The following is a 26,838-nucleotide window of genomic DNA, read 5'->3' as shown; positions in this document are numbered from 1 at the left end:
TATATTTGTAAATGTATGGTGACAGTACAGTAAATTACTGTAATCTGTTTGCTGGATTATTGCTTGTGCATCTTTAATGTGTGGTTGCCACTGCGGCCTCTCTTGTCTGCTCTCCAGCATACTGGCAACCTCACACTGCATCCCCCGGATGGCAAATTCAGGCAATTTTGTTCTGTTGCCATCTTAGCTCAGAGAAGCTGTTCATAAAATATTTTCCTCTTTACACCCCTAGAGGACAGCAAAAACAACCTGACATAAAGAAACCATTCGGAGACTCGAGTGCTCTCTCCAACAGGAATAACATCACCCTGGACTTGTGCAAAGTTTACATGGTTCACAGACCTGTAACAACACACTTAAAGGCCTAAGACATCATAACCTGTCAAACTGCCTTTATAGCTACTCTTCCAGACTTTTCTCTAAGATGCAATCACAAAGAGACAGTAAGAAAACAGACTTTTATTTCTTCATTATCAGGAACGCCTTACCGAGGACTCCTTTCTACAATTTGTGTGTTGACATGAAAAAACTGTTTATTTTTTAGTGTGTGCTGATGAGGTAATAAAGTAGAACTTTTCCATGCTGGCTCTTTATAATTTATGCTATAAATTTTTTGGCAAAGATGTTTCTAATTTGCTTTTGGATTTTCTTTCTTGCATGAAACAAACCTAATGATAAAATTCAAATGGACATCTGCATCCTGCCAACGTGCTTCTTAAGAGGCATCTGTATTGGAAACTGATCTTCTGTATATTGTAATCACATTTCCAAATGTTAATTTCTAAACACTAACTTGTTGAAGAAGCATCTCTCATGACCTCCCCTCCATACTGTAATTCTAATCAGATTCCACAGGAGTACAACCAGCTTCCATTTTACATGCTTTTTTTTTTTTTATGATCTTGAACAAGTCTGACATCAGGTGAAACAACACGAACCCTTGGGGCATCTTTTAACCTGCCAGCTCTTCACCTGCTCAAGATGATATTTTGAAATCAACGTACAACTCAAATCTCCCAGCTACTTGCCAGGAAATTAGAGGTGCCACAATTCCTTTTCAAAGGTCTTCCCCCCCCCTTCAGAAACCTACACAACATTGCAAAGCTTCCTTTCCTAACTTTAAAAGTGCTGATTCAGCTTCCAGAACATACACCCAACATCTGCAGGGCCATCAATAATTTGTAAGGAGGTGCAGAGAGAGCTGAGCGAGGGGGGAAGAGAAGACCCTCTACTCTCCTCCAGCATTTCCATTCATGATCTCTGCCCCGGCAAATGAGCTGAGTGAGCAATACTTTGGTTTGAAAAATACATAAATCGGCTCAGGTGCTTGGTACAATGAACTAATACAATGAACTAAACTTCCCTCAAGCTAATTACGGGGAATTAGGCTGTTCGGCTGAATGACAACTTAACTTTGCAGCCTGATGTCTCCTCTACCTTTCACTTGTCATTCTCTCTTCTCCTCAGCCAGTGCAGTGATACATCCCAATGACACTGGGCTCATTTGCACTTTGCTTTTGTTATAGAGGGGGAGAATGCACTCCTAAAACTGCCATCTGGCTCCTTGTAAATCTAAGTTAATGGTTACCATCATGTTTCTAATAGGATATACTAATGCAATCTGAGAAAATGGGGTTGGGGGAGAGAACACAGTGAAAACATAAAGCAGGTTTACTAGAAAAACACTTACCTTCATATGTTCCACTTTCCAAAAGAGCACCACTTTTCTCCAGTTCCATAAAGTCTTCAACAGTGATGAAAATATAATCCACACCAGGGACTTCCCCCTCCTTATGAGGCCTTGTAGTGCCTAATTTGAAAGAAAGAACAAATTAAGCATTTTAATGGGCATTGTTTAGCTGAAAATATCTTGCAGCCATTTTCTCCAGGGGGATGGATCTCTGTCGTTTGGGGATCAGTTGTCATTCCGGAAGATCTCCAGGTCTCACCTGGAGGTTGGCATCCCTAGGCCTGGCAGCAAGCCCTGGGTGACATAATACCAAACGATTTGCATGGCTCAACTAGGCCTAGCAGCTTGCTACTGTTCAACAGCAGCCACCCTATGAAAGCCAGTGTGGTGTAGCAGTTACAACTTTAGAGTAATGTCTTGGAGACCCAGATTCAAATCTCCATCTTGCTGTGGAAGCTCACTAGGTGATTTTAGATTAGTCACATATTTTCAGCCTAACCTACCTCAGGGGTTTGTTGTGAGGATAAAAAAGAAGGAGAGGAGAATAATGTAAGCTGGTTTGGCCCCCATTGTGGACAAAGCTGAGGTATGAATGAAGTTAATAAATACTAAATATAGCTGAAGTTGAGAGGCAGATAGAAGGTAGGTTGGTGAGTAGCTGAGGAGGAGAGAATGAGGCAGGGAATGGGGAGAGGATATGGGGGTTGCCAGGGGAGGAGGATACAGGAGAAAGTGAGGTGCCACCCCACAAGTCCTTAAGGGTAACCTACCATGCAAGTGGGCTTGGCCCAGTGCCTGGCACCACAAAACAGTTTTCTTAGGTAGAGGCTGCCGGCCGGCCGGCCGGCGGGCAGGGGGGGGGAGGGAAAACATAAGAGGTAGGTTGGCTACTAGGTGGGAAGGAGATAGTTACCAACTCCAGGTTAGGATTTTGGGGTGGAGCCTGTGGAGGATGAGGTTGGAGGAGGAGAGGAATCTTAGAAAGTGTAATGCCATAGCTTGCATCCTCCATAGTAGCCATTTCCTCTGTGGAAACTAGGGTTGCCTACCTCTAGGTGGGTGCTGTAAATCACCTGGAATTACAACTGATTTCCAGATGCCAGAGATCATAGAATCATATAGTTGGAAGGGACCACCAGGGTCATCAAGTCCAATCTCCTGCACAATGCAGGAAATTCACAACTACCTCCCCCACACACCCCTAGTGACCAGAAGATGGCCAAGATGCCCTCCCTCTCATCATCTGCCTAAGGCCACAGAATCAGCATTGCTGATAGATGGCCATCTAACCTCTTCTTAAAAACCTCCAGGGAAGGAGCACTTACCACCTCCCGAGGAAGCCTGTTCCACTGAGGAACCGCTCTAACTGGTAGAAAATTCTTCCTAATGTCTAGACAGAAACTCTTCTGATTTAATTTCAACCTGTTGGTTCTGGTCCGACCTTCTTGGGCAACAGAAAACACCTCGGCACCATCCTCTATATGACAGCCCCTCAAGTACTTGAACATGGTTATCATATCCCCTCTCAGTCTTCTCCTCTTCAGGCTAAACATACCCAGCTCCTTCAACCTTTCCTCATAGAACTTGGTCTCTAGACCCCTCACCATCTTTGTTGCCCTCCTCTGGACACGTTCCAACTTGTCTACATCTTTCTTAAATTGTGGTGCCCAAAACTGAACACAGTACTCCAGTTGAGGTCTAACCAGAGTGGAGTAAAACGATATCATCACTTCACGTGATCAGTTCCCCTGGAGAAAATGGCTGCTTTGGAGGGTGGACTCTATGGCATTATATCTTGCTGAGGTTGCTTCTCTCCCCAAACCTCATTTTCCCGGGCTGGCTTCGTGTGTAGAAGTGGGGAAACCAATCCGGTTCACCAGATTAGTGTCCGCCACTCGGAGTGGGGAATCGAACCCGGTTCTCCAGATCAGAGTCCACCACTCCAAACCACCGCTCTTAACCACACCACCAACTGGCTCTCTAAAACATATTTGATGTTGATAGAGCCAGACATTATACAAAGCATAATGTTCTCCTCTATCAATGTCAAATATGTTTTAAAATTAAATGTATCATACATGCTTAACAGATACTTCACACATTCAATATTCACAAACAAAATCAAAATCACAGAAATTCATATAAATGAACTGTGAGTGATGAATGAGGCTATCTCTGGCTTGTATTTCACTCCACTCCCAAATTTCCAGGAATTTCCCAACCTGAAGCTGGCAACCCTAAGGAAGCAGGAAAAGGGAAGAGTCTATTGGGGCTTTCATGAAGGGGAAAGAGGAAATAGTGGGAGAGGGAGAAATGAGATGCCTCCCACAAGGCTTTGTGGGTCCCTCCTTGTGATTTATATTAACATCACCCCAGTCCATGTAGCTTTACTGAATAGCAAGCAAACGAAAATGCCCTGCCCCCAAGAGCTTATGATATCCTGGAGCAAGCTTTGTCATCTTGCTTCCTGCTCCCATGAATGTCTCCCACTGATGTCTACAGCCATTTTCAGCTCTTCTCCTCCTGGCCTTTGCTGGGTCTTTTGGCCATCTGCTAGTAGCAGGATGTCTAAGAACTGGAGCTGCCTCCTGGGAGTTGTAGGGAGCGCCACTTTGCCTTTGAATGCCAGTGCTCATTTGTAGCCATTACCATGGATGTCAAAACTACTCAAAGTGATCTGGGACACCCAGCTAAAGCCCCATTCATTTGAGCAGAGCCCATACCATCAGATCTAGTTAAGCATCAGGCTTACAGATGGTCCTTGTGGGGCTGGAAGACCTTCACTACTCCCCTCTCTCACTGTGACTAGTGAAACAATTTTCTGTCGTTATGCTAACAAGCATTTCAGGGGCTGCTTGGACTGTTTTCTGGTTGTGACATGATTTGACCAACGACTGAACTCCACTCCTTGATAATCTGATGCTACATCCCAGAAAATGCACAAACAAATTCTGACAAATAATGCAACATACTGTCTTTATTATTCTGTCCTAAATAGCATGGTACTATTTATAACGCTGCCGGAAAAGCAGCCACGATTCAAAATTAAAACAATCTCTCTCCATAATTTGCATCTTTTGACAAAACGCTTTGTATTCCTGATGCTACTGCAGCTACTGAAAGCAATTAAAGGGCACTCCGTTTCCAGGTAGGCCACCTTACAATGAAAATTGCTGCGAATTGCTAGGAGTGGTTATACAATGGCTCTTAAATAGTGTTGTGTCCTCACCAGTTCTTCAAGCAGTGACAAGTTACAAAGGCAGCACTGCTCAGCTTAGTTTCCTTTGAATGAGGGAGTGTCAGTGATGAATGGTGGGAAAGCTAACTAGTAAAGGCAAAATTAACGAACCATGTGAATAAAAGACCAATTAAAGAATTTCAAGATAAGTAGAAAGTATACTACTCAGATTATTATTTTAAAAATGGGAAGCAGAGAAGGAGAGTGTTGAAATGATACATTTGAACTTTTAAAAACCCTATGGATATATTGTATTGAAAAGGTGTTAAAAGGGAGGAAAACATTTAAATATATCATGGATAGATGATAATAATATGAGAACTCAATTTTTATTATTCAGGAAGTATTTTTTAGAAATTTATAATAGTACTATTGCAAGCTTTGTTATCTATCCTTATAAAGTATTGTATAGGGTATCTTATGACTTATGTCAACATATATTATGATGATAATCACCATTTAATACAAATTATTATCACTACTGCTCATAATTTGTTGCTATCGACATATATTGTTTATTATATTATTTTATTACGTCATACGTAATTTTTTTCTTTCTCTTTTATGTAATTGTTGTCAATGATACGTTTTTTATTTTTTATTTTATTTTCTGTTCTGTTTATATTTATAAAAATAAAATCTTTTAAAATATTATGAATGGTGTCTTTGTAAGACTTGCTTTATTTACAAACGTGCAAACAGTGCCTATTGGAAGGAAGCAGTATACTTAGAACAGGCAACAACACATCTACTAAGACAGAGAGAGGTTCCAGGCAGCCATGCTGGTCCAAAGGGAAACAATCCTTGAATGGAAGGCACACAGTACCTTTTATTAAAATCTACAGAAATAACACAAAACATTGAGCAAGCTTTCAGCTTCTCCAGAACTCTTCATCAGGCAGGATTTAAACACACACATACACAAAGGGGGAGAGGAAGAGAAGTTTTCAGCCATGATATTAAGGCCCCTTTCTGCATTCTGTGAAGTAAGGATCTCCTTGTAGAGAAAAGGCTTTTACATCATGGTTTGAAACATCTTGTTTCTCCCCTTCCCTAGTGTGTAAATTATGTGCCCCACTGGTAGGCTTTCCATTTGCCCGGTAACAGGGGGCAATTGTCTGCCAATTAACTGGGCTGCCTCCCACCCCTCAGCTGGTTGGCGGGTGGAAGCAGGCCAGCTGGGGAGGGGGAAGCTATCTAGGGTTGCCAGATGCCCACTGGTGGAGGGCAAATCCCCGGTAATTTGCCCCTCTGCCCGCCAACCACCTGAGGGTTGGCGGGCAAATATGCGCGCGCCGACACGCCAGCACAGCACTTCAGGTTTGCAACCAGAAGTGTCGCCTCGCGAGGAGCCTTATGCCACTCAAACTAAGAGTTTGAGTGGCATAGGGCTCCTCGCGAGGCGGCACGCGTGCCACTCTTTTGCCCCAAAAGCTCCTGCCGGAGGAGGGCAGCCCTAAAGCTATCCGTGTACTTGGAGCAATGACATCACTTCCAGGTTTACCCCAGAAGTGCTAGCATCGTGACAGGGTTGCTCTAGTATACTCCCCCCAAAACTCTATGGTTTCTATAGTTTTTTTTAGAGGACAGTGTTAAAGCATCCAGTGTGATGCCGGTGCTTATGGGATAAACCCAGAAATGATCACATTGCATGTGTGGACTGCCAGCCCCACCTCCATAAAGCTCCTGCCAGTGGCAAGGGGGGACCGGGCAACCCTACCCACTGGGGGCCTACATGGGTACAGAATACTGCACATGCAGTTTTCCAAAGGGGCAAACAACACCCCTGCGGCCATTTGGGATATGGAAAACTACACAGCCTCTACTCCTCTGCACCATGGTCCCAATCTGAATCAAGTCCCTGAGTTGCCCATAAGGAATTATGGCTGCACTGGGACTGCCATTACCTGTGGTGATCACATGTTAGAAGTTATGTCTACTTTGGACCACAGTTTCCTGGCCCAGGTCCAACAGTTAATGTGAGTTCAGCTAGGGCATGGCTGCCATCAGAAATTCTCAAGCCCAAGGGGTGCTCTGACTTTAGAAGATACCCTTTTAGCCACTCGGAATTTTCTTGCTTTGGGATGAGGACCTAAGTGACTTGAATTACATGCTTCATTTGCTGACAGCACACTATCTTCAGGGCTCTCTGTGAAGCATATGGGGAGTGGACAGCCATCCCCATGGGTGGGCTGTTTAATTTTTTTTTTTTAATGCTGGCTATTTCTTAGTGATTTCCAAGGCACTTAGAAAGGGGCAGAGGAATGAAGTTCTTACAAGAAAGTGTTCTGCCACTACAAGGTTTATTTTTTCAATTGTTTTTCCCTGGAAAGTTACCTCTTTGATTTTGTTCAAGTTATAGCCAGGATGTTTGTACAGAAACTGCAATAAAGCCTCCCAAGCATAGGATGCTCTTTGGTTTTGCTTGATACATATATACAATGAGAGAATGTTGTACATGAAACGGCTTGTTACTGAAAGATGTATGCAAGGCTTATCACACCTTAATATAGCCGCAGGACTTACTCCCATAGCATTGGACTGATAGTAGAAAAGGGCAAGAGTCCAGTAGCACCTTAAAGACTAACAAAAATATTTTCTGGTAGGGTATGAGCGTGGCTGTGGCTCACGAAAGCTCATACCCTACCAGAAAATATTCTTGTTAGTCTTTAAGGTGCTACTGGACTCTTGCCCTTTTCTACTACTGCAGACAGACTAACACGGCTACCCACTGTGAATTATCTTCATTGGACTGATAATCTTTGATAAACATCTGCTGAGACCTTAATATGACCTCGCATATACCTTGCCACATCATCTCTGAATTTTTTTTTAATGAGCTTTTTGTTTGTTGTGCTATTCAACAAATAGGGATACTACTGCCAAAAAGAAAAGATTTGTTTAAAAAATTCTACCTTCTTCTATAAAACACAGAAATTCTATGCGTCTTGTTCTCCTTAATTCCCAGATGGCGAGAAACAGTGAACATCATTTTCAAGGAAACTGATTTTATCTACATCTAGATTTGAGTCCAGCAGTACCTTAGAGACCAATAAGATTTTTGGGGTATAAGCTTTCGAGAGTCAAAGCTCCCTTTGCCAGATGCATATATTACAAGGTATGAAACGTCAAGTGTTTATTATGTTTGTTCAGAGCAGCAGAACAGAACATCATCAAAAAGTTAGGAAACCTTCTCTAGCCCTGTGTTAAAATGAGGGGGGGAAGGTTTTGCTGGGAGCTCTCCATGTCAACCAAAACTACACTTGTAGAGGGCAAAAACAATAAATAACTGAGATGTTGTTTAACAGTTCTAAATGTTTGCCAGCCTATCCCCTTCTGTAACTTGAAATCACAGGAGGGTCATAGTTATATTATTACATCTGTTTGCCCAGATTGCTCCTATGAACTAAATTAGATAAACCTTGTATTTTAATATCCATACAATGTAGTTTTTGAAGCAATATCGCTATTGTCTTGGCCGTTAGGTCTATTTGTTCCGCAAGTACTGCATAATCATTAATTTTAACATTAATCATCAGTTACCTCTTCTTTGGTACTAAAATGGCAATAATTTACAACCTCAGAATCTAACCCATTTAAAACTACCACTAACTCAATTTAAAACTACCACCTACCACTATGTCTATTTTAAAAAAGTGTTTCTCCAAGGTGGACTCAAGGACACTTACAGCAATGAAGAGCAATGGACTCCATAAAAGACATCATCAGCAAGTCAGACACCAGTATTACCAGAAAGCTACTTTCAGATTAATATACATAGTAGTGTAATGCAACAAAATTCAAACATCAGTGAAAAGACCTAGAACACACCATCTCACATTGGGCTTTTTCACACTGGGATTTTGCTGTATACAGTTATCATTTCCTGGACATTGTTAAGCTGGTTTTTCTTCAAGTTTTCCCATATTTTTTCAGTCCACATTAATGGTGGTCTGGAAAAAAAAACATGAAGAGGACAGAAGGGCAGCAACCAGCCCAAATGATACTGTGTGTAAAAGAGAGGGGAAATTATGCAGTTAAGAAGCTAAACTGGAGCAAAAACCCAGTGCAGAAAAGCCAAACCCTTTCTGAAAGTCTGTAAGGATGGAGTAATCCATTCTATAGGTTGGATGCCATTAACAAAAAAGTACGTGTTTTGATGAAGGGGGGGAAGCCCTGGAGGGGGGGAACGGCCAGTAATAACTGGCTGGATTACTGTAACTGGCATATGGGTTTGCATGGGAAGAGATGGTCCTTCAGATACAAGCGCCACAAATCATGAAGGGATATAAAGAAGAGAACCAGCACCTTCACCTGAACATGGAAACACTCTAGTAACCAAGCTAGTTTTTCAAATGCAGTTGTAACATGTTCTCTTTGCCTAGTCCCTGACAACAAATGGGACGTTGCATTTTGCACTAATTGTGGTTTCTGAGCTGTCTTTAAGGGAAGATCCATGTAAAGTAAGTTACAATAGTCCAGTCCTGAGGACACAAACAGTGCCAGCCTAACCAGCGGTATACCATTCTAAGCTCATTGACCTCAATGAACTTTGAAGTGTGCTGCTCTGCTTAGGGTGTCACTGAAAGCCAGGGATAAGTGCGACCAGATTGACAGAATCTAGAAGACAGCTGATGCACCAAAGATAAGTGCTAGAAGATGCTTCTAGTAACAGCACCATCCTGTCTCTCCAATAAAAAGACTGGTCCAAAAGCATACTCAAATTCAACCCTGGTCTACAAGTACCGGTAACAGTTTAACTCCATCTATGATTATCAGATCACTCCTCGGAAGAAAATCAACCTTAACAACCAGTATCATCTCTGTCTTGTCTGGATTAAACTTCAACTTGTTCAGCCTTAGTCATTTAAACCACAGTCAAGACCCCAAGCCAACAGCATCTTCTGTGCATGGGAAAAGTGCTAACATGTACAAAGCCATTGTTCCAGTGGTACAGAACCAACTATTAGAGCACTGTTTGTAAACTCCTAAATTAAAGCTTACACACGCATTTGCGGAACTGATGATTTTCTTTACACCCAAGGTTCTTCAGACTTAACCCTGCAGCTCACAGATTAGCAATCGAAGAGTGAATTAAGCCTTGTCATGTTGGCAAACTCCCAATTCCATCTACAATGCATCTATTTTTAAGACTGGCTCTGACCGAAGATTAAACCTTGCTACAAAGGAGCTTATTCTTAGTACTGGTCCTAACCCATAAAACATCTTTCTCTCCCCCTCCCCCGGTAATTGTTTTCATTGTCTTTTCCAAGAGTGCCTTTCAAGATGCTAATAATAATATTCACAGGATTAGGAAAAAAACTCAAACCAACTTAATAGCAGAGGTGTGAATACCTTGAGTTAAATCAAGCATATAATGTTGCCGTCACAGTTGTAAAAAGATGTATGAATGCTGTTGTGAGCACAGTTTTGTATGTGTGTGTTAAGGACGAACAGTAGAAAGTGTGTTCTACATAACAGATGGAAAATCCCGGGCATAGCAGAATTTAAGAGGAATAGAAAGGTTAGAAGTTTAACTGCTTAAAGGACTTCCCAGTGAAAGATAAGAGAAGTTACCTTTGAATTTTACTAAACTCCAAACTGTTGCTCAAAAGGATCTGTAATGTATGTGATTTAGAAAGCTAAGTAAGAACCCCCTGAAAGATTCTGAGCTTCCTTTCAAGAAGCTCACTGGTGTTCTGGAAAACCCTTTCAAAAAATCTCCACTTGAGAGTCCTTTTCTCAGCCATATTAAAAAAAAAAAAAGCTCAAGCATGATGATGCAAATGCAATGCAAGATTTTGGAAATCAACATTGACAGCCAGGTAGGAGGTTTCTTTGTTCTCTTTAGCCCCCCCCCCCCAGCAAAACAAATAGAACAGAAAGACACATGGCACAGAGTGCATGGTGGTGATTTCTTTAAAAACTGTGGAGTATTGATGAGGGGAAAGTAGACCGCAGGACATGGATGATTGTTAGGGTTGCCAAAAGGCCTGGAGAAAAATATCTTGACCCTTTAATGGAAGCTCGGTGTGTGGAAATGGACAGCTGAAGCATTTCATGGCATGGAGGTCAACAATACCACCTGGTAAATAACATTCCATTAAGCCTCTATTAAAGGGACAGGGGATTTTTCTCCAGGCAGTTGGCAATGTTTTAAAGTGTTTTGTATCAGCCACTTTTCCTGTATTTACTCCCTTCTGGCTGGGAGTATTTTTATGACGTGTTTTTATAAAATGCCAAGGCCTTGATCAAATCAAAATGAAACATTTATGTTCCAGTGATTTTAATGGAAAAGCTGAGCTACATGTTTAAATCACCCCAACTGAAATCAATGGACTTAAAGATCTTACGTATTTCTAGTTTGACTGCTGCTTTTATTACTATGGGTTCCTTCCCATATGCTATAGGTGCACTTAGGTTAAAAGGCACAGATTAATTAAGTTGTTGGTGCGTGGTAAGAATGCTTTGGAACAATCAAATTAATTTACATGTAAAATCATGCCTATTGCTAGAACAACTATGTAAACCCATACAATCTTCTGGCAGATTAAACAGTCATAAATAGCCATGTGTAGAAGAAGCATTTCCATACAGATTCTTGCTTCTGGTATCTATACCCCACACAGCAACAAAAGAACAATAAGAGTATTCACATTTTAAGCTTTTTATTTGTTTAAAGATTTTTGTTATTCCCTCCTCCCTTTCTAGCATACATGGCCCTTAAATCAACTTACAAAATCCAACCAACCTCCCAATAAGTTAGCAACAGACATGGAGATCTCTAGCAGACTGTGATTACTATAATTTGCAGACCAGTCACACAGGTACAATTGAGCATCCATGGCTGGTGTTAGGAAAATACCAAAAGAAAATGTGATTTAGTTAAAACACCTCAACAAAACTGATATTAGCTATGCCAATGTTCAAAAGTCTGTACACTATACAGGGTCGCAGGATGTTACTTAGTGGTCCTCTCCTCCAAAGGTCTGTGCATACCGCCAAATGTCTGTAGAGAACAACATACAATGTACAAGCATATGTTAGTAAGTTCTCCATGCATGCCTCGGACCTGACTTTTGCAGCATTCTTGTACATAGCTGCAGACATTTCTGTACAAACAACATTACTAATGATGAAGGAGAATACAAATAATTTTCTGGGTCATGTGATGATATCAGCCTGCATTGGAAACAAACATTGTTAAAAAATGGCAGACACCTGTTATTCCCCTGTGATTATTTTGTTCTATAATACTAGGAAGTACTCATAATTGTTTGGGGTCCTGCCAGACATCAGTGGCCTGCTGGATACTTGAAAGTGGCACCCAGAAATTAAATGCTGCTTGAAAACCAGTTTAATTAAGGCACAGACTCTTGGCTTTACTGAAATGGTAGATGAAATACAGCTACACTTAATACCTGCTTTCTAGCTCCTCAGAATTACTTGATTCAAAGTATCTCAAATTAGAGTTTAAGAAGCTTGATTCATTTTAAGCCATAGATTAAACTTAGTGTCGAATAAGTCTAAATCAAACTGTGGTGGTTAGTTGTTAAGTGAGCTGTCGTTAAAAAGAAATTCAATCGTTCTCATTTTATTCCTTTCACACCACATCCCATTTTCGTCACAAGGGTTCTGTTTGTAATGATCACTGTTACAAATGGGGACCTGCAAGAAACTTGTGGGAGCAGCTATCCCGTTCCCCCCACATCTGTCATGGCTTTCTGCAAACTATGCAAAACTGAATTATTCAAGAGGGCTTTTCTACACAGGCAATAGAGTTACACTGTACAAAACAATTCACAAAGTTACTTGGATAAATTATTAGGGACTGTTGTGTATACTACTGTGTATACCTTGTTGAAACTAGGATCCCACCATGGAATTTTACATCATTTAATGTGTCATGTTAATACTTATGCTTTGCTTCAGTTCTGTTCTTAAACTTCTAGTTGATTTGATAACCTTAATCCTATTGCGTTGTCTACTGAATGTCCCATCCATCAATTGTATTGACTGTGTAATCTGCCTTGTGGTCAAGTAAGAAAGGTAGACTATAGGTAATGTAAATAAACAAGTGTGTGACGGTAATGAGTGACATTGCACAAGATGTTCACATGCACACAGAGCACTCATAGAAAAACCTGTAATATAAGTCCAACAATGTGTCAGCAGATGATTATACTAATCTTTCTGAAACTAGCACATGCTCAAGTGCAACAGTTCACTCTATATTGCAGAGGTTGCAAATCTGGTTTCAAATTTGCTATGCTCACTCTGACTTACCTGGCTGAATACATTTAAAGTAAATCCTGTCTGTTATTATCCAGTGTGACAGTCAAGCAGAAACCTAATCATTCTTTGGAGAATCGCTAAACCTCCCTGCATGAATCTTGGCTTGGTCTCTCCTCAACTCTCCTGGCTTTGGCAAGCACTGAGGAATGGGAGCGTTCTGAGTGCCAGAAGCCAAGGAAAAGAGTGATTTCACTAGAGCTCTTTAAACATGAATTGATATACTTTAGCTAAAGCTCTTTAGCACAGGGCTACAGCTCAGGTGCTTTTAGTTAGATTAACATAGTTGAGGTTCTTAAGGCAAAATTATTGCTGTCCTAGTTTGCTCACATCCTCTCCCAAAAATATAATCAGGAAATCAGTTTCCCTAGTTATCTCAACACCCCCCACCCAAAGTAGCTTATCTGAAGCCATGGCTGCAGCTAAATAAGTAGCACGTCATTTGGCTAACCCAGTTTTGGATCAATTAGGTTCTAATCATCAGCAATCAGATGTAGTTGAATCATTCAGGGAGGAAAAAACCCAGCTAATTTTAGCCCAAGGGCTCTGTCTCGAATCCAATTCACAGCCTGCAAAAGGCAAGAAATAATTCTCACTGTAAACCTCAAAAGCTTCATTAACAAACTTGGGGGAAGATTTCTGCCAGATCCTCATTTTGCCAAGTCAGTCATTTTTACTCAGAATCAATTTCAGACTGAGCCTCTTGTATACATATCCTCTTCAGCCAAAAGATCTGCAGTCATAAAGTCAGCATTGTGCATGGCAGGACTGAAATATTAAAAACTAGGGTTACAAGACCCCCCCCACTAGGGTCAGGAGAGCAGGAGTGAGCCAGTCTGTGGAAGAAAGATGACCAGGGTGCTGGGACCTCCTCTCCATCCCATTCTGAGGCCTGTTGGGAACTCTGCCCAACCCCAACCAGGCTGGTGTGGGAGAAGCTTCACACCAAGTAGTTTCTCCAAGTGTGACTCCTCTTTTGGGCTGGGATAGCCAATAGTAATTGAATTAACAGTAAAACTCAGTTACTTAAAACAGTGATTAAGCTACCTCAGGTAAGAAGATTCCTGATGGCAAAATTATTACTAATTGCAATAGCTTCCTTGAAGCACCTGAGAATAGAACTGGCTGTTGGGACATCTATTGTCTGTTTCACTAAAACTAGCAAGCATCCCAAACAAGCGCCACAAACATCCCAAGGCTCTGTTCAATCATGTGTTAAATCTTCATTGATCCTCCTGTACTTTTTTTTAGTGTGTTTCAGACCAATTTGCACCCAGCTGGAACTGCCAGTTCTAACATAAAAAGACAGTGAAAGTGTCTGTTCTGCTTTAAGTATGGATGATCTCCAATGAGCTTAAATGCATCTGGCGAAAGTAATAGGGATAATGGTTGCGGCAATAAGGATATTTCTCAGGATGCTGAAACACACACACACACACACACACACACTACAACTTTGCCACGTATAACTTTGTCAACTAAATTCAATTATGTTGCCTGCAGTTGCTGAAAAAAAACTGTGTAAATAAAATGAATAAGCTTTAAAGGTCAATACCAGCACCTTCAATTGGGCCCAGAAGCAAATTTGGAGCCAATGTAGGTGGAACAAAACTGGAGTGATATGACCTACGACCTACTCCAGTCAGCATTCTGGCTAGGGTTGCCAGGTCCCTCTTTTCCTCCGGTGGGAGGCTTTTGTGTTTAAGTGTGTGCGCGTGCGCTCAGACGCACACACAGCACTTCCGGTCTAGCACCAGAAGTGCCGTCTCGCAAAGGGCCTTTACCTCTTAGTTTGAGTGGTAAAGCGGCCCTTTACCACTCGAAATAAGAGGTAAAGGTCCCTCGCAAGGCGAAACTTCCGGTTCTAAACCAGAAGTAATGCAGGCGGTATGCACACGCGCATGCACGTTTGCCCCCCAACCCTCAGGTGGTCGGCGGTCAGAGGGGGCAATTGCCTGGGGTTTGCCAGCCATCAGTGGGCACCTGGCAACCCTAATTCCGGCTGCAGCACTCTATACCATCTGTAGCTTCCAGACAGTCGTCAGGGGCAGCCTCATATAGAATATATTGCAGCAATCCACAGCGGCAAGATCTTTCTTGTCCAGGAATGGATGAAGCTGGTGAAAGGTGCCCCTGGCTACTGCTACTTCCTGTTTAATGTTTTGCTAGATCAGGCCAGTGTGGTGTGGTGGTTAAGACCAGCGGAGGATTCTAACCTGGAGAACTAGGTTCTATTCCCCACTCCTCCACATGAAGCCTCCTGGGTGACCTTGGGCCAGTCACAGTTCTCTCCAAACTCTCTCAGCCCTCAGAGAGGCAGGCAATGGCAAACCACCTCTAAACACCTCTTGCCTTGAAGACCTCACAGGGTTGCCATAAGTCAGCTGTGACTTGACAGCGCTTTCCACCACCACCAGATCATGCCAAGTGTCCATCTAACCCAATCTCCTTTTGCTACCCACTGGCTACACAGGTGCCTGTGGGAGATCACAAGCTGCCAGTCCATTAATAAAGGAGATGTTCTCCCTGCACAAGGACTCTTCCTTTGGCACAAGGAGTCTTGCTTCAATGTGGGACATAGCAGAGGAAGATTCATTGTGCCAGATGAAGTTTCCATCATAGCAAAATGGATTAATAGGGCCCAACTCAGTGTTACTTCTACCTAAACAACACAAAAAGCCACATGGAATAGGAGAGGTCAAGGTGGTGAGCCAGTGATGGCAGAAATATTGTTAAAAGTAAGTGATAAGAGATTGTTGGTTCCGGAGAATAAGCAACATAAAAATGATATGTGGACACCTGGGGGGGGGGTGGTGGAGATAAATAATTCAGTGTAGCTTAGAAGCCTGTCAGCATGGTGTAGTGGTTAAGAGCGGTGGTTTGGAACGGTGGACTCTGATCTGGAGAACCGGGTTTGATTCCCCACTCCTCCACGAGTGATAGAAGCTAATCTGGTGAACTGTATTTGTTTTCCCATTCCTACACACAAAGCCAGCTGGGTGACCTTGGGCAAGTCACAGCTCTGTTAAAGCTCTCTCTCAGCCCCACCTACCTCACAGGCTGTCAGTTATGGGGAGGGGAAGGGAAGGTGATTGTAAGCCGGTTTGATTCTCCCTTAAGTGGTAGAGAAAGTCAGCATATAAAAACCAACTCTTCTTCTTCTTCTACAGTTTGCTTCTGTTACACAATAAACTTCTGCAAGGTGTCCATGCAGAGTACCGGTGACATACAACCTCTACACCTGGCTCTAGGGGATCATGCAGTTCCCAGGATCAGGAGGATTCTGGTCTGTCTCCACTTCATTGGTCTGTGGCACAGAAAGTAGGGAATTTGTTCCAGAATCACAGGGCTCCCCACTATGGAGGCATAACAGGCTAACATTAGCCTACTTTTCTCAGTAGAAGATAATGAGACAGTTGATGACATTAAGAGATCCCAGAGGAACATCTGCAGAGTGCCCAAAGGAAGAGAGCAAATCAAGGCATAGATAGCCAACATGAGATGAATCTGCTTTAATAAACTTAGAAAAAAGAGAGGGGAAGAAACTACAAAGTCACCATGAATGTTTCTAACCTGCTGGCATTACAGAATACTAATGGAAATTGTCCAGTGTGTTAATGGTACGCATAGAGAAGTCAGCTAGAATTAGAGAAGGTTTTCGGTCCTAAAGAGCAATTAATGCTGGTGATCTTTGGAATGTGCAAAAGCCAGCTGGGAATAAGACACAGGAAGGGAGGGAAGGCAAGCTAGGATTGTGGCAGGAATGTGCTTTTCATGTCAGCAAGAGACTGTTGTGACCATTGTCAAGGCCAAATCAAGTCTAGTATGATTAGGAGCATTGATGGCCAAGCCTGTCATTATAAGTAATACGCTTCCTGGGATTATGGGTTTGTTTTAATAACATCTTTTGACCTGAATTTGCCCCTCAAATTGAGCAGCTGACCTCCTCATTAAAAGGGTCAGAAGATGTGAGCACTCTGCTTTTAGGAATGAGTGTGGCTCTGTCCACACAAACGCCACAGTATTTAAACAGTATCTCTTAGATTAGAACTTTGGAACTGATGCATTTCTAACAGTTTCTGCACAGTTAAGTCTTCAAATATTGTGCTCTCATCAGAACTGGGGATTGTTAAAAAAAAATACCTCACTGTGAGCAGGTGTGAGACACTAAGGCCAGAATCCTATCCACACTTACCTGGGAGTAAGCCATATTGAATAAAGTAGGACTTACTTCAAAGTAAAGATGCCTAGGACTGCACTATAAGAGTCCATATGGAAAACTAGGGTCCACAGTTCAAACTTCATCTGAGCCACCAATTCATTTTTTACCTTGGCCTAGCCACTGTTCCACCAGCTTCATCCTACAGTTTCCAAACTCCATTGACCCAATTTGCAGGGTTGTTGTAGGGATTATGCTCTGAGAATTCAATAAAAGCACTAAGTGATTAGAGCAATTTACATCTTATTAGCAGTCCCGTAGTTATTAAGGTAACACAGGAACACCTAAACAAAGCTAGATTTTAAGGGTTGTAAATTAACAGGGTTATTAGAGGTTGTCAGGGCAGAGTAGATCTCTGTGCCCGGCAGATGTGCTCTCCACCCACCCACCTGTAATTAACATCCACTGTTCAGGTTGGTGAATAGATGACTCACGCACCCTGCTTTAGTAGGTAGGCCCCATCAGGGTGATTGGCTATAGAGGAAGGGATAGATGGAGCTATATATTTGGGACGTTGCGAGCAAGCCAGCTCTGCGAGCGGAGAGCCACAGTGATGAAGAGACCATAAAGAGAAGCAGCCTAGCAAGTTAAGCATCTGTGTAAGTTTAGCAGCAGGGCAAGGAGGCCAAGGCACTAGGTCTATACTCAATACAGGAAAAGTAAGGCACTTATCCCTTTTCATCTCCCGGATAAGCACACCAAAAATAAATAAAATACCAGTTATTAAGGCAGAAAGCCCGCAGAGGTTGGGGGGCTATCCAGTGTGCTGCAGGGAGTGCCACATGTATGACTGTCTGCCTGCTGGACAGGTCTGGGTTGTATGCTTGGTGCAAAGAGTGCTTGGCTCTCAAGGAGCGAGTTCATTTCCTTGAGACAAAGGTAGCTCAACTGGAGGAGCTGAGACAGGCAGAGAGAATGGTGGTCAAGTACTCTGTAGATGCAATAGTTGTATCCCAGTCCCAGGGTGATAGCTCCCTGCCAGTCAAGGATGATGGAGCCCTTGGTGAAGGAGGTAATCTCTCTGAGGTAAGGTTATATGGTATGAGAGCCAGCATGGTTAGGAGCTGATGGACTCTAATCTGGAGAACTGGGTTTGATTCCCCACTCCTCCATATGAAGCCAGCTGCGTGACCTCGGACTAGTCACAGTTCGTTGAACTCTCTCAGCCCTACCTATCTCACAGGGTGTCTGTGATGGGAAGAGGAAGGAAAGGAGATTGTAAGCTGGTTTGATTCTCCTTAAAAGGTAGAGAAAGTGGGCATATAAAAAACAACACTGTGGGAGAATAAATCCTTAGAAGTGTAGACATCTGGGTTTGTGACGGGTGCCTTGAAAACCCTGTGGGGTCAGCTGTGACTTGAACTCCTTGCCCCAGGATGTGGTGATAGCAGCCAACATGGAAGGCTTTAAGAGGGGAGTGGACATGATCATGGAGGAGAGGGCTATTCATGGCTACTAGTAAAAATGGATACTAGTCATGATGCATACCTATTCTCTCCAGGATCAGAGGAGCATGCCCATTATATTAGGTGCTTTGGAACACAGGCAAGATAATTCTGCTGCAGTCGTCTTGTTTGTGGGTTTCCTAGAGGCACCTGGTTGGCTACTGTGTAAACAGACTGCTGGACTTGATGAGTCTTGGTCTGATCCAGCATGGCTTTTTTAATGTTCTTATGAGTATCGTAATATATCAGACATATTTTATCAGTTACCAATTGTTTCCTCTGCACTGCTACTTGAGAGGAAAACTCCAACTGAAAAGCACTATATTGCTGCAGAAGGTATTAAAATGGTTATAACCTTATTTTATAATGCTCTATTACTTTTTTCTTGGTAAGGTTGATCACCTGGAAAATGATGAAAACACAAAACATGAATATACAAGTTGGTTGTATAAGCTTATTTAATTCTAATTGGCCTGCCACAGCCAAAGCAAAAAGAGAGAATAAAGGGGAGGATCTAATCTCAAGATGGTATCTCAATAACAATGATGACTTAATCACACCATGTAAACTGTTCCATATTTTCCATTCTACCACAGTCCAATCAGTCTAGGAGTACTTAGTTGTCTGCAATTTCTATAAATCTTTTTTTGGTTAACACTGTGATCTTAAATCAGACCTGCATCCAAGGCAAAATAAAAACCATCAAACGGATACATCTCCTGGCCTGTGAACGCACCAGCAACTTACCTCGCTATTTTTACTCGTCGAGTACCAAAGGATCCAAAGCGAAATAATATTTCTGTCCCCACTGCACCGCCTTTCTCCGCTGTACTGAGGTCGAAGGAAGGGGAAGGCTGTTTAAAAAATGGGGGCAAAAAAGGGAAAAAAGGGGGAAAAAACCCCCGAGAATTGTACTGCTTGGAGGGAGTTCGAGGGGAAAGCGAAAGTGACTTGCCGCCATCTCACCCTCTCGCATCTAAGCACTGCAAAGCCGAAAAGGGGGGGGAAACGAGTGTGGGCGGTTAGGAAGGATGGGGGCGGGGCGGTGGACTTTCAGCGGGGTTGCATGATCGCACTTCACAGCTCCGCGTGAGGAACACGTTTCATTTTATTACTTCGCCGTATAAGCGGATCCTCTTACCGCGGAGAAACTGTGTACTGAAGCCGTGTCCGGCATCCTTCGGGTGAGTTGAAGTGCGAACATGCAAGGAAAGCCCGCGGAAGTCGGCGCCGCAAATGGCAAGTGTGGACATGACCCTGGTTTAGCTGTTTGCATGGGACTGCAAAAACAGAAAGCAGATCAACACCTGACAGATTGCCATACATGGATTGGGGGGGGGCAATTTGCTATGCGTGATGGGTCACAAGGTGTGAAGACCTCTGCTAAATGTGTTTACTTGGAAGCAAGTTCCAACCGCTTATTTCGGTTTTGTTGCTAATGGGCAGCAATGCAGCCAGGTCAGACAAGAGTTTGTGAGGGCTTCACGGAAGGAATGAGACAGCAGATGTGATGTACTTCCTTCTCCTGGTAATGTTTTATTACTCACTTCGGAAGTTTTGCAATTCCATGTGGTATACGTGCAAGTTTAAACTGTGGGCTCTTGGATATTGCTCTGCCTGTCACATCCCAAGTGACATTAAACCACTGGAAACAATGAGCACTGCACATTTTCTAAGTGGAGATGAGACCCTGTTAGGATAAAACATTGTAAAGTATTGAAGACAGCATGAGAGCTGAAGTGCATTGCTAAATCTTCATACCACACTTCACAAAACAGTGAAGTAACCTCTGTGTAGGGAAAATGGCATCTATGAAGTAGACTCAAAATTGGTAGGATTATAAATGCCTGCCTCGTGTAGTTCAAGGAAGAGCCTTAACCATATTGGAGGAACAGAAATACAAAAGAGACACATACACATTACAAACCTAAGCAGAAACACAATCAAATACATTTCATTTTGGTTTGGCTACAGGGAAGCAGGAGAAAAATGAGTAGGGAAAAAAACCAAACTACAAAAGACACAGAATGAAAACACCCATTTATATGAGGTGCATGTACAGCATTGCCATGGTGATTTCTTGCTTAGGGGCATCACATTTGCTGTAGCAAAACTGAATACTCCCTTTTGAACTTACTATATCATTCATCTGAAAATCTGTTCTAGTATTCATGAGAAGTTGGTTAAGATATGGGAGACTTTTTCAATCTTTAAAGGTGAACAGAGTAAGTGTCCCCGTTTATGCATGAAGTATTTTAAGAAACATTCCATTTCCCCTATCATAATGGGCTGTACATCAGATATGAAGATGCTGTTTCTTGACATGCTTTCTCCACACCTTCAAATTCACATTTCCTCCCCCTTAGATTCTCTTGCATCAAAAGAAAACCTATTTGTACAAATTGTCTACTCCATTTGCAATATGAACTTGTATGTTTGTGTCATACACAAAGCAATTTCACCGTGGAGGATTCAAATTTACTATTATATCATTTCAGAATGTAGTTCGATAAGCAACAAAATGTATTCAAGGTTTTAAATTGGTTGCTGATGTGAAAATTGCACCAATAAAAACTACTTATTAACCAATTTGTGAGATAAAGACCTTGACTTCAGGACAGTTAAAGTGTGCCTTCAATGCATGGATATGATTTCTGAACACTACTGTTTACAACACTGAAGTAGGTGTTTGGTCAGCAAGTAAACTAACAGTGGTTCAGCAATTCTTAAAACATGGCATACATTTCACACTGCACTTGAATTTCACAAACAATACTGTGACGATTGCCAGGACTGAAAACTCGCAAGACTGAAAAAAGTGTTTCCTATTCAGGACAGTGGTCCTGAATCTTGTTAAGCTTGTGGGCATTTTTAGAATTTTGAGAATGAGGTGTGGGAACCACCACAAAATTGCTTTCATGCGATATGGGGGCCAATCACAGAATTCTAGGGGGCTGGTACCCAAGCATCCTCTTAAGATGGTGGCCTGCAGAAACAAAGGCAACGCTTCCTGAGTTCTTCTGAAGCATCTCCTGCTCCAGGGAGGAAAGCCAGGACCGGCTTTGAAGAGACAAGATGTTTGGGGGAAGAAGCAAATGGCTACCAGAAAACCCATTGACAAGTGCAATGATGCCTATAGATACCACTTTAAAGAAAACTGGTTTAGGGCTTTTTATTGTCCAGCACCTGAGCTTCTTCATTAGCAAATATAAATGTTTATAATGGGACTTCAGTCCTTGAATGAATCATTCAGTCAGGATTCCTGGGTTGTGCCAGTTTCAAGAGATATGCAGGTGCTATGGAGTGGGTCAGCTATACCATGCCAGCAACCTCCTCCATCAAAATATGAGATGCAAAGCTGTTATGCTGTACAGTTGAAGCTGTACAAATCTTTACATTCAGAATGCCAGAATTGCACAATGCTTTACATACTATAGTATGCTCTTATAAAACAGATTTGTATTAGTCCAATTAGGGGAGGGGCTGTGGCTCAGTGGTAGAGTATTTGCTTGGTGTGCAGAAGTCCCAGGATCAATCCCAGCCTCTCCAGTTAAAGAGACCAGGTGGGAGGTGATGTGAAAGACCTCTGCCTGAGACCCTGAACAGCTGCTGCTGCCAGTCTGAGTAGACAATATGGACCTTGATGGACAGGCAGTCTGATTCAGTATAAGGCAGCTTCGTGTGTATGTGTAATTTTGCTGCTAGGGATGGGAAAGTGAAAACAAACAAGACTACACTTAAATCTGTCAGATCTGTCTGCTACTGATTTTACTTAGAGAAACACCCTTCAAGGTCTAGGAAACTAACCAGTGGGATTTCACTAGTTTCAAATCTTTTCTAGCTTCCCTTGAAATTCTTCAGATGTTTTGCCAAGCAGACTAAGAATTTGCCTTGGATTTCACCTCAGGCAAAACTGAATGAAAATTGTACTTTACAAGGAAGCTCTAGTACGCATACTTCCTTTTTGAAGAGACCTCGACTAATTGAGGCAACAATTGAAGCTCAGTGGCTTCCCTGTATATGACCTTTTCAGTCGACACTGTCAAACAAAGAACACCATTTAGAGCCATTTCCAAGTGTGAATTTGTAATCTATAAGAAGCAAGATAGACACTTTTAGCCTAATTTCAAGCTATTACATTTATCAGGTCACTAACTTAGATCATGCAGAACAGGTCTGTTGCTGAGTCACAGCTACCGGGTAAATTGATAATGCATCTTTATTGACAGAATTCAAGGTCTAAGTGTATGATTTGCTGACATATTACAAGAGATGTTGGCTATGGACCAGATATAAAGAAGTTTCAAGTGAAGACTTCTCTGCAACTTACAAATACCCCTTCAACGAGCTAGGATTCCTGCTGCTGCCTTTCTTACCCAAAAATTATCCTCCTTAATAAGTGCAACTTTTTCTTCAAGTGAGTCAATCTGAAAATATTTGCAGAAGCCACACTGGGCAACTCTCTGGAAACTACCAGGCAGCGAGCAGTTATATGGCAATATGTAGAGCATATGCATTGCTAAAAAAAAGCACACATATTGCATCTTAAATGCATGGATTTCCCTCACTTGATGAGGAAGGAGAAAATATCAGAGATCCTTGTTATTGATTTTTTCATCCGTATGACAACCAATTTTCTTCTCCTGTCAAAATGAATAGTTTTCTTTGACTTTTGTGGGGAAAAGTAAAAGGGATTCAGAGATACCAATAAAGGCACAGTGACATGAGAGTCTGCAGCAGATGGCATCTTTCACCCTGACCCTTGACAGCGTTCCCGATTACACCCTGGTGAATCTTTCTATCAGTCACATTTTTATCCTGCACTTCCTCCAAGGAACTCAGGGCTGCATAGGGTTGCCAACTCTGGGTGGGGAAATTCCGCAAGATTTTGGGGTGGACCCTGGGGAGGATGGGGTGTAGGGAGGAGAGTCCTCCCTCCAAAGTCCACCACAGATTGCACCCTCCATATCAGCCTTTTTCTCCAGGAGAACTGACCTCTAGTCTGGAGACTGGTTGTTATTCTGGGAGATCTCCAGGCCTCACCTGGAGGTTGGCCGTTTTAGGCATACAAAAAGTCCCTAATACACCGAGAAAAATCACTGTTTCTAAAATCGTGACAAGGTAAAGAAGTAAGATTTTACTTCCATCCTGATTTCAGAGAAAACAAGCCCCGTGTCTATCACTCACAGGCATTTGTCTCTCCAGCTTTCATTCTGCTAAGTTTTTCCCAAGTCCTGGGGCTTTTTTCTATGCTGAAGTATCAGAAACCCCATTCCAACTAATCTTAAATGGATTTGGAGAGCCATTAGGCATGCTGGAGGTTCTGCCCCGTTTGATATAACTAGAAATTCTTGTCCCAAACTCCTCAGCGGACAAAGCAACCCATTCTTCCAAATCCTCGTTTCAAAAACTCTTTTCATCTCCATCCCACAGAGTTTTAAAACAATCCCTAAGGCGCTGAAGTGTGCCACTGGAAAACCCTTCACTGAGCTGATTGGCTGGCTCTGCAGCCAGTCCCCATGCAGAAGAGAGACTGGGCTTTTTGGAAAAGGGCTTAAGAGTGAAGCATTTGGTACAAAAACGTAGGAGAACAGGCACCAGGTCTGCATGTGTCCATCAGCCAAATGTCCTCCAGCACTCTGCTTCATCAGGTTTTCATTTCAAAGCCCAAGGGGATATGCCCCCCCTCCTTATGTTCTTTAACATTTTTCTCTGTTGTCTTATTATTTAGTCCCACGACTGTAATTCTGAAATCAGCTAAGCAGAAGGTGATGCTGCTTGTGGGAACAAGACCCAGCAGCATTTGGTACTGTGTTAAGTATACCCAGTGTGCCCATACTTCATACTGTTACAATTCACCATGTAATTTTCAAAGCACAACAGGATCTAACATCTATGCAACAATCCAATATAGGGGCTTGAGTCTATCAGAATGAGTGTGGCATGGAATACATGTAACTCTGTGTTAAGGGCTTGGTCTTTAGAATAGGGTTGCGAGCTCCAGCTTGGGAAATTTCTGGACATTTAGGGGTGCTACCTGGGGAGGACAAAGTTTGGGAAGGGGATGGAGCTCATTGTAGCTGTGATGCCATAGAACTGTGTTGGCGAACCTATGGCACACATGCCACTTCCGACACGCGTAGCCCTCTCTGCCGACACGCGCAGGTGGGCTCCAAAAGGCCTCCCGGGTCATCTGTGCCCCTCCCTCTCTCAGCTGAGCTCCCCCCCACCATGCGTGCGTGGGCGTGTCAGCTTCCTGCCTCGCACGCACACGGCCGGCTTCTTCCTCTTCCCCCACTTTTGCCCCACAACAGCTGTTAGGCGGTGGGGAGGCCAGCAGCAACGAGGCCAGGCCTCCTCCTCCAGGCTCCAGCAGCAGCTCCTCCTCGCCGCCTTCCTCCTCCTCGTCCCCCTCAGGTGGCTCCCAAAAGTCCAGCTCCAGGCTGCCGCAGCCATCGTCCTCCTCCTCAGGTGCCTCTCCACCTGCCGTTTTTGCCCGCCGCCTCCTCTTTCTCTTTTTTTTTTTTAAGAAAATTTTTATTAGTTTTTTATAATATAAATTTTCCATGTTAACAAACAACAATATACGTAGTATTAAAAACTAAATCATAGGTAATGTTGTTATAATTGTTTAAGTGCTAAATAAAAATAAAAAATAAAGGAAAATTTATTGACTTCCCCATCACCTCCGTCTGCCTCTTAATAAAGTATTCTATCCCATCGTGATATGGTCTGATCTTAATTATTCTTATATCTCAATTAGGTTTCAATCACATTATACTATCAATATAATTGATTACATTTCTTTATGTTAACAATGTCATCTAGATCAGATTAAAAGGTATTCTTCCATTTTCCCCAGTCCTAATTCATATTCACAATATTTCATCCACGCCTCCCATTCCCCCATAAATTGAGCATTGTCTTTTTGATTTAAAATAGCTGTAAGTTTTGCCATTTCCACCAGTTCAAACATTTTAATAGTCCAGTCTTTTTTCCCAGGAGTGTCTGCCCCTTTCCATTTTGCTGCATAAAGCAGTCTTGCAGCTGTAGTCGCGTAAATCAAAAAAGTCCTGTGTTTTAACAAATCATCAGGTATCATACTTAATAGCATCATTTCTGGTGTTTTGGGTATGTTTTTTTGTACTATTAGTCTTAATTCGTTATAAATCATATCCCAAAAATCCTTAGCTTTGTCACAAGTCCACCACATATGATAAAAAGAACCAACTTCTTTATTACATTTCCAACATTTAGGGGATGTCACTTTGTAGATCTTTGCAATCTTCTTAGGCGTTAAATGCCATCTATACATCATTTTATAAATATTTTCTCAAATTGATTGCGCATTTATTCCTTTCAGGTCTTTCGCCCATAGTCTTTCCCATTTGTTTAGGGCAATATCATGTCCCACAGTTTGAGCCCAATTAATCATTGTTGGTTTGATTATTTCCTGCTCACAATAAATTGTTAAAAGAAGATTATACATTTTAGAAATCAGATCTAATAGCATCCTGTGAAAAGATGATTTTTCTTTAGAGAATCCATTCTTCATATCTTGTGTAAATACTGATTTAATTTGATGATATTGAAGCCATTGTAAATCATCTTTAAGTAACTGAAAGTCTTTTAGTGAGCTTTTCTTTCCTTCCCAGTTAATTAACTCTTGGTAGGTGATAAATTTGTCCAATCTAAGTGGGCGTAATGTCAACATTTCTTGAGGTGATATCCACATCGGTGTTACTGGTTCAAGAATATGTTTATATCTCATCAGTATATGAAATAAGGAGGACCTGATTATATGGTTACGGAATGATGCTTGTATCTTAATTTTACCATACCATAAATAGCCATGCCATCCACTTATATTGTTAAAACCTTCAAGATCTAACAAACGCGAATTGGATAAGTTCATCCAGTCCTTTAGCCATACTAAAGCGGCCGCTTCAGCATA

General features: G+C 42.2%; 1 protein-coding gene across 2 annotated transcripts in view; it reads right to left on the bottom strand.

Annotated features, from left to right (window-relative positions):
* Nucleotides 1-26,838, bottom strand: part of MAGI2 (membrane associated guanylate kinase, WW and PDZ domain containing 2) — a 723,148-nt gene that overhangs the window by 305,164 nt on the left and 391,146 nt on the right. For both annotated transcript variants that reach the window (XM_056845941.1, XM_056845940.1), the window contains one exon: nt 1,691-1,810. In XM_056845941.1, coding sequence (XP_056701919.1) covers nt 1,691-1,810 — 120 coding nt within the window. The remainder of the gene's footprint in view (nt 1-1,690; nt 1,811-26,838) is intronic.

This window comes from Euleptes europaea, chromosome 3 (genome assembly GCF_029931775.1).
Source record: "Euleptes europaea isolate rEulEur1 chromosome 3, rEulEur1.hap1, whole genome shotgun sequence".
In the NCBI taxonomy this organism is placed as follows: Eukaryota; Metazoa; Chordata; class Lepidosauria; order Squamata; family Sphaerodactylidae; genus Euleptes; species Euleptes europaea.
Note: the sequence above shows the minus strand (reverse complement) of the source record. Positions and strands in the feature narration are given on the sequence as shown.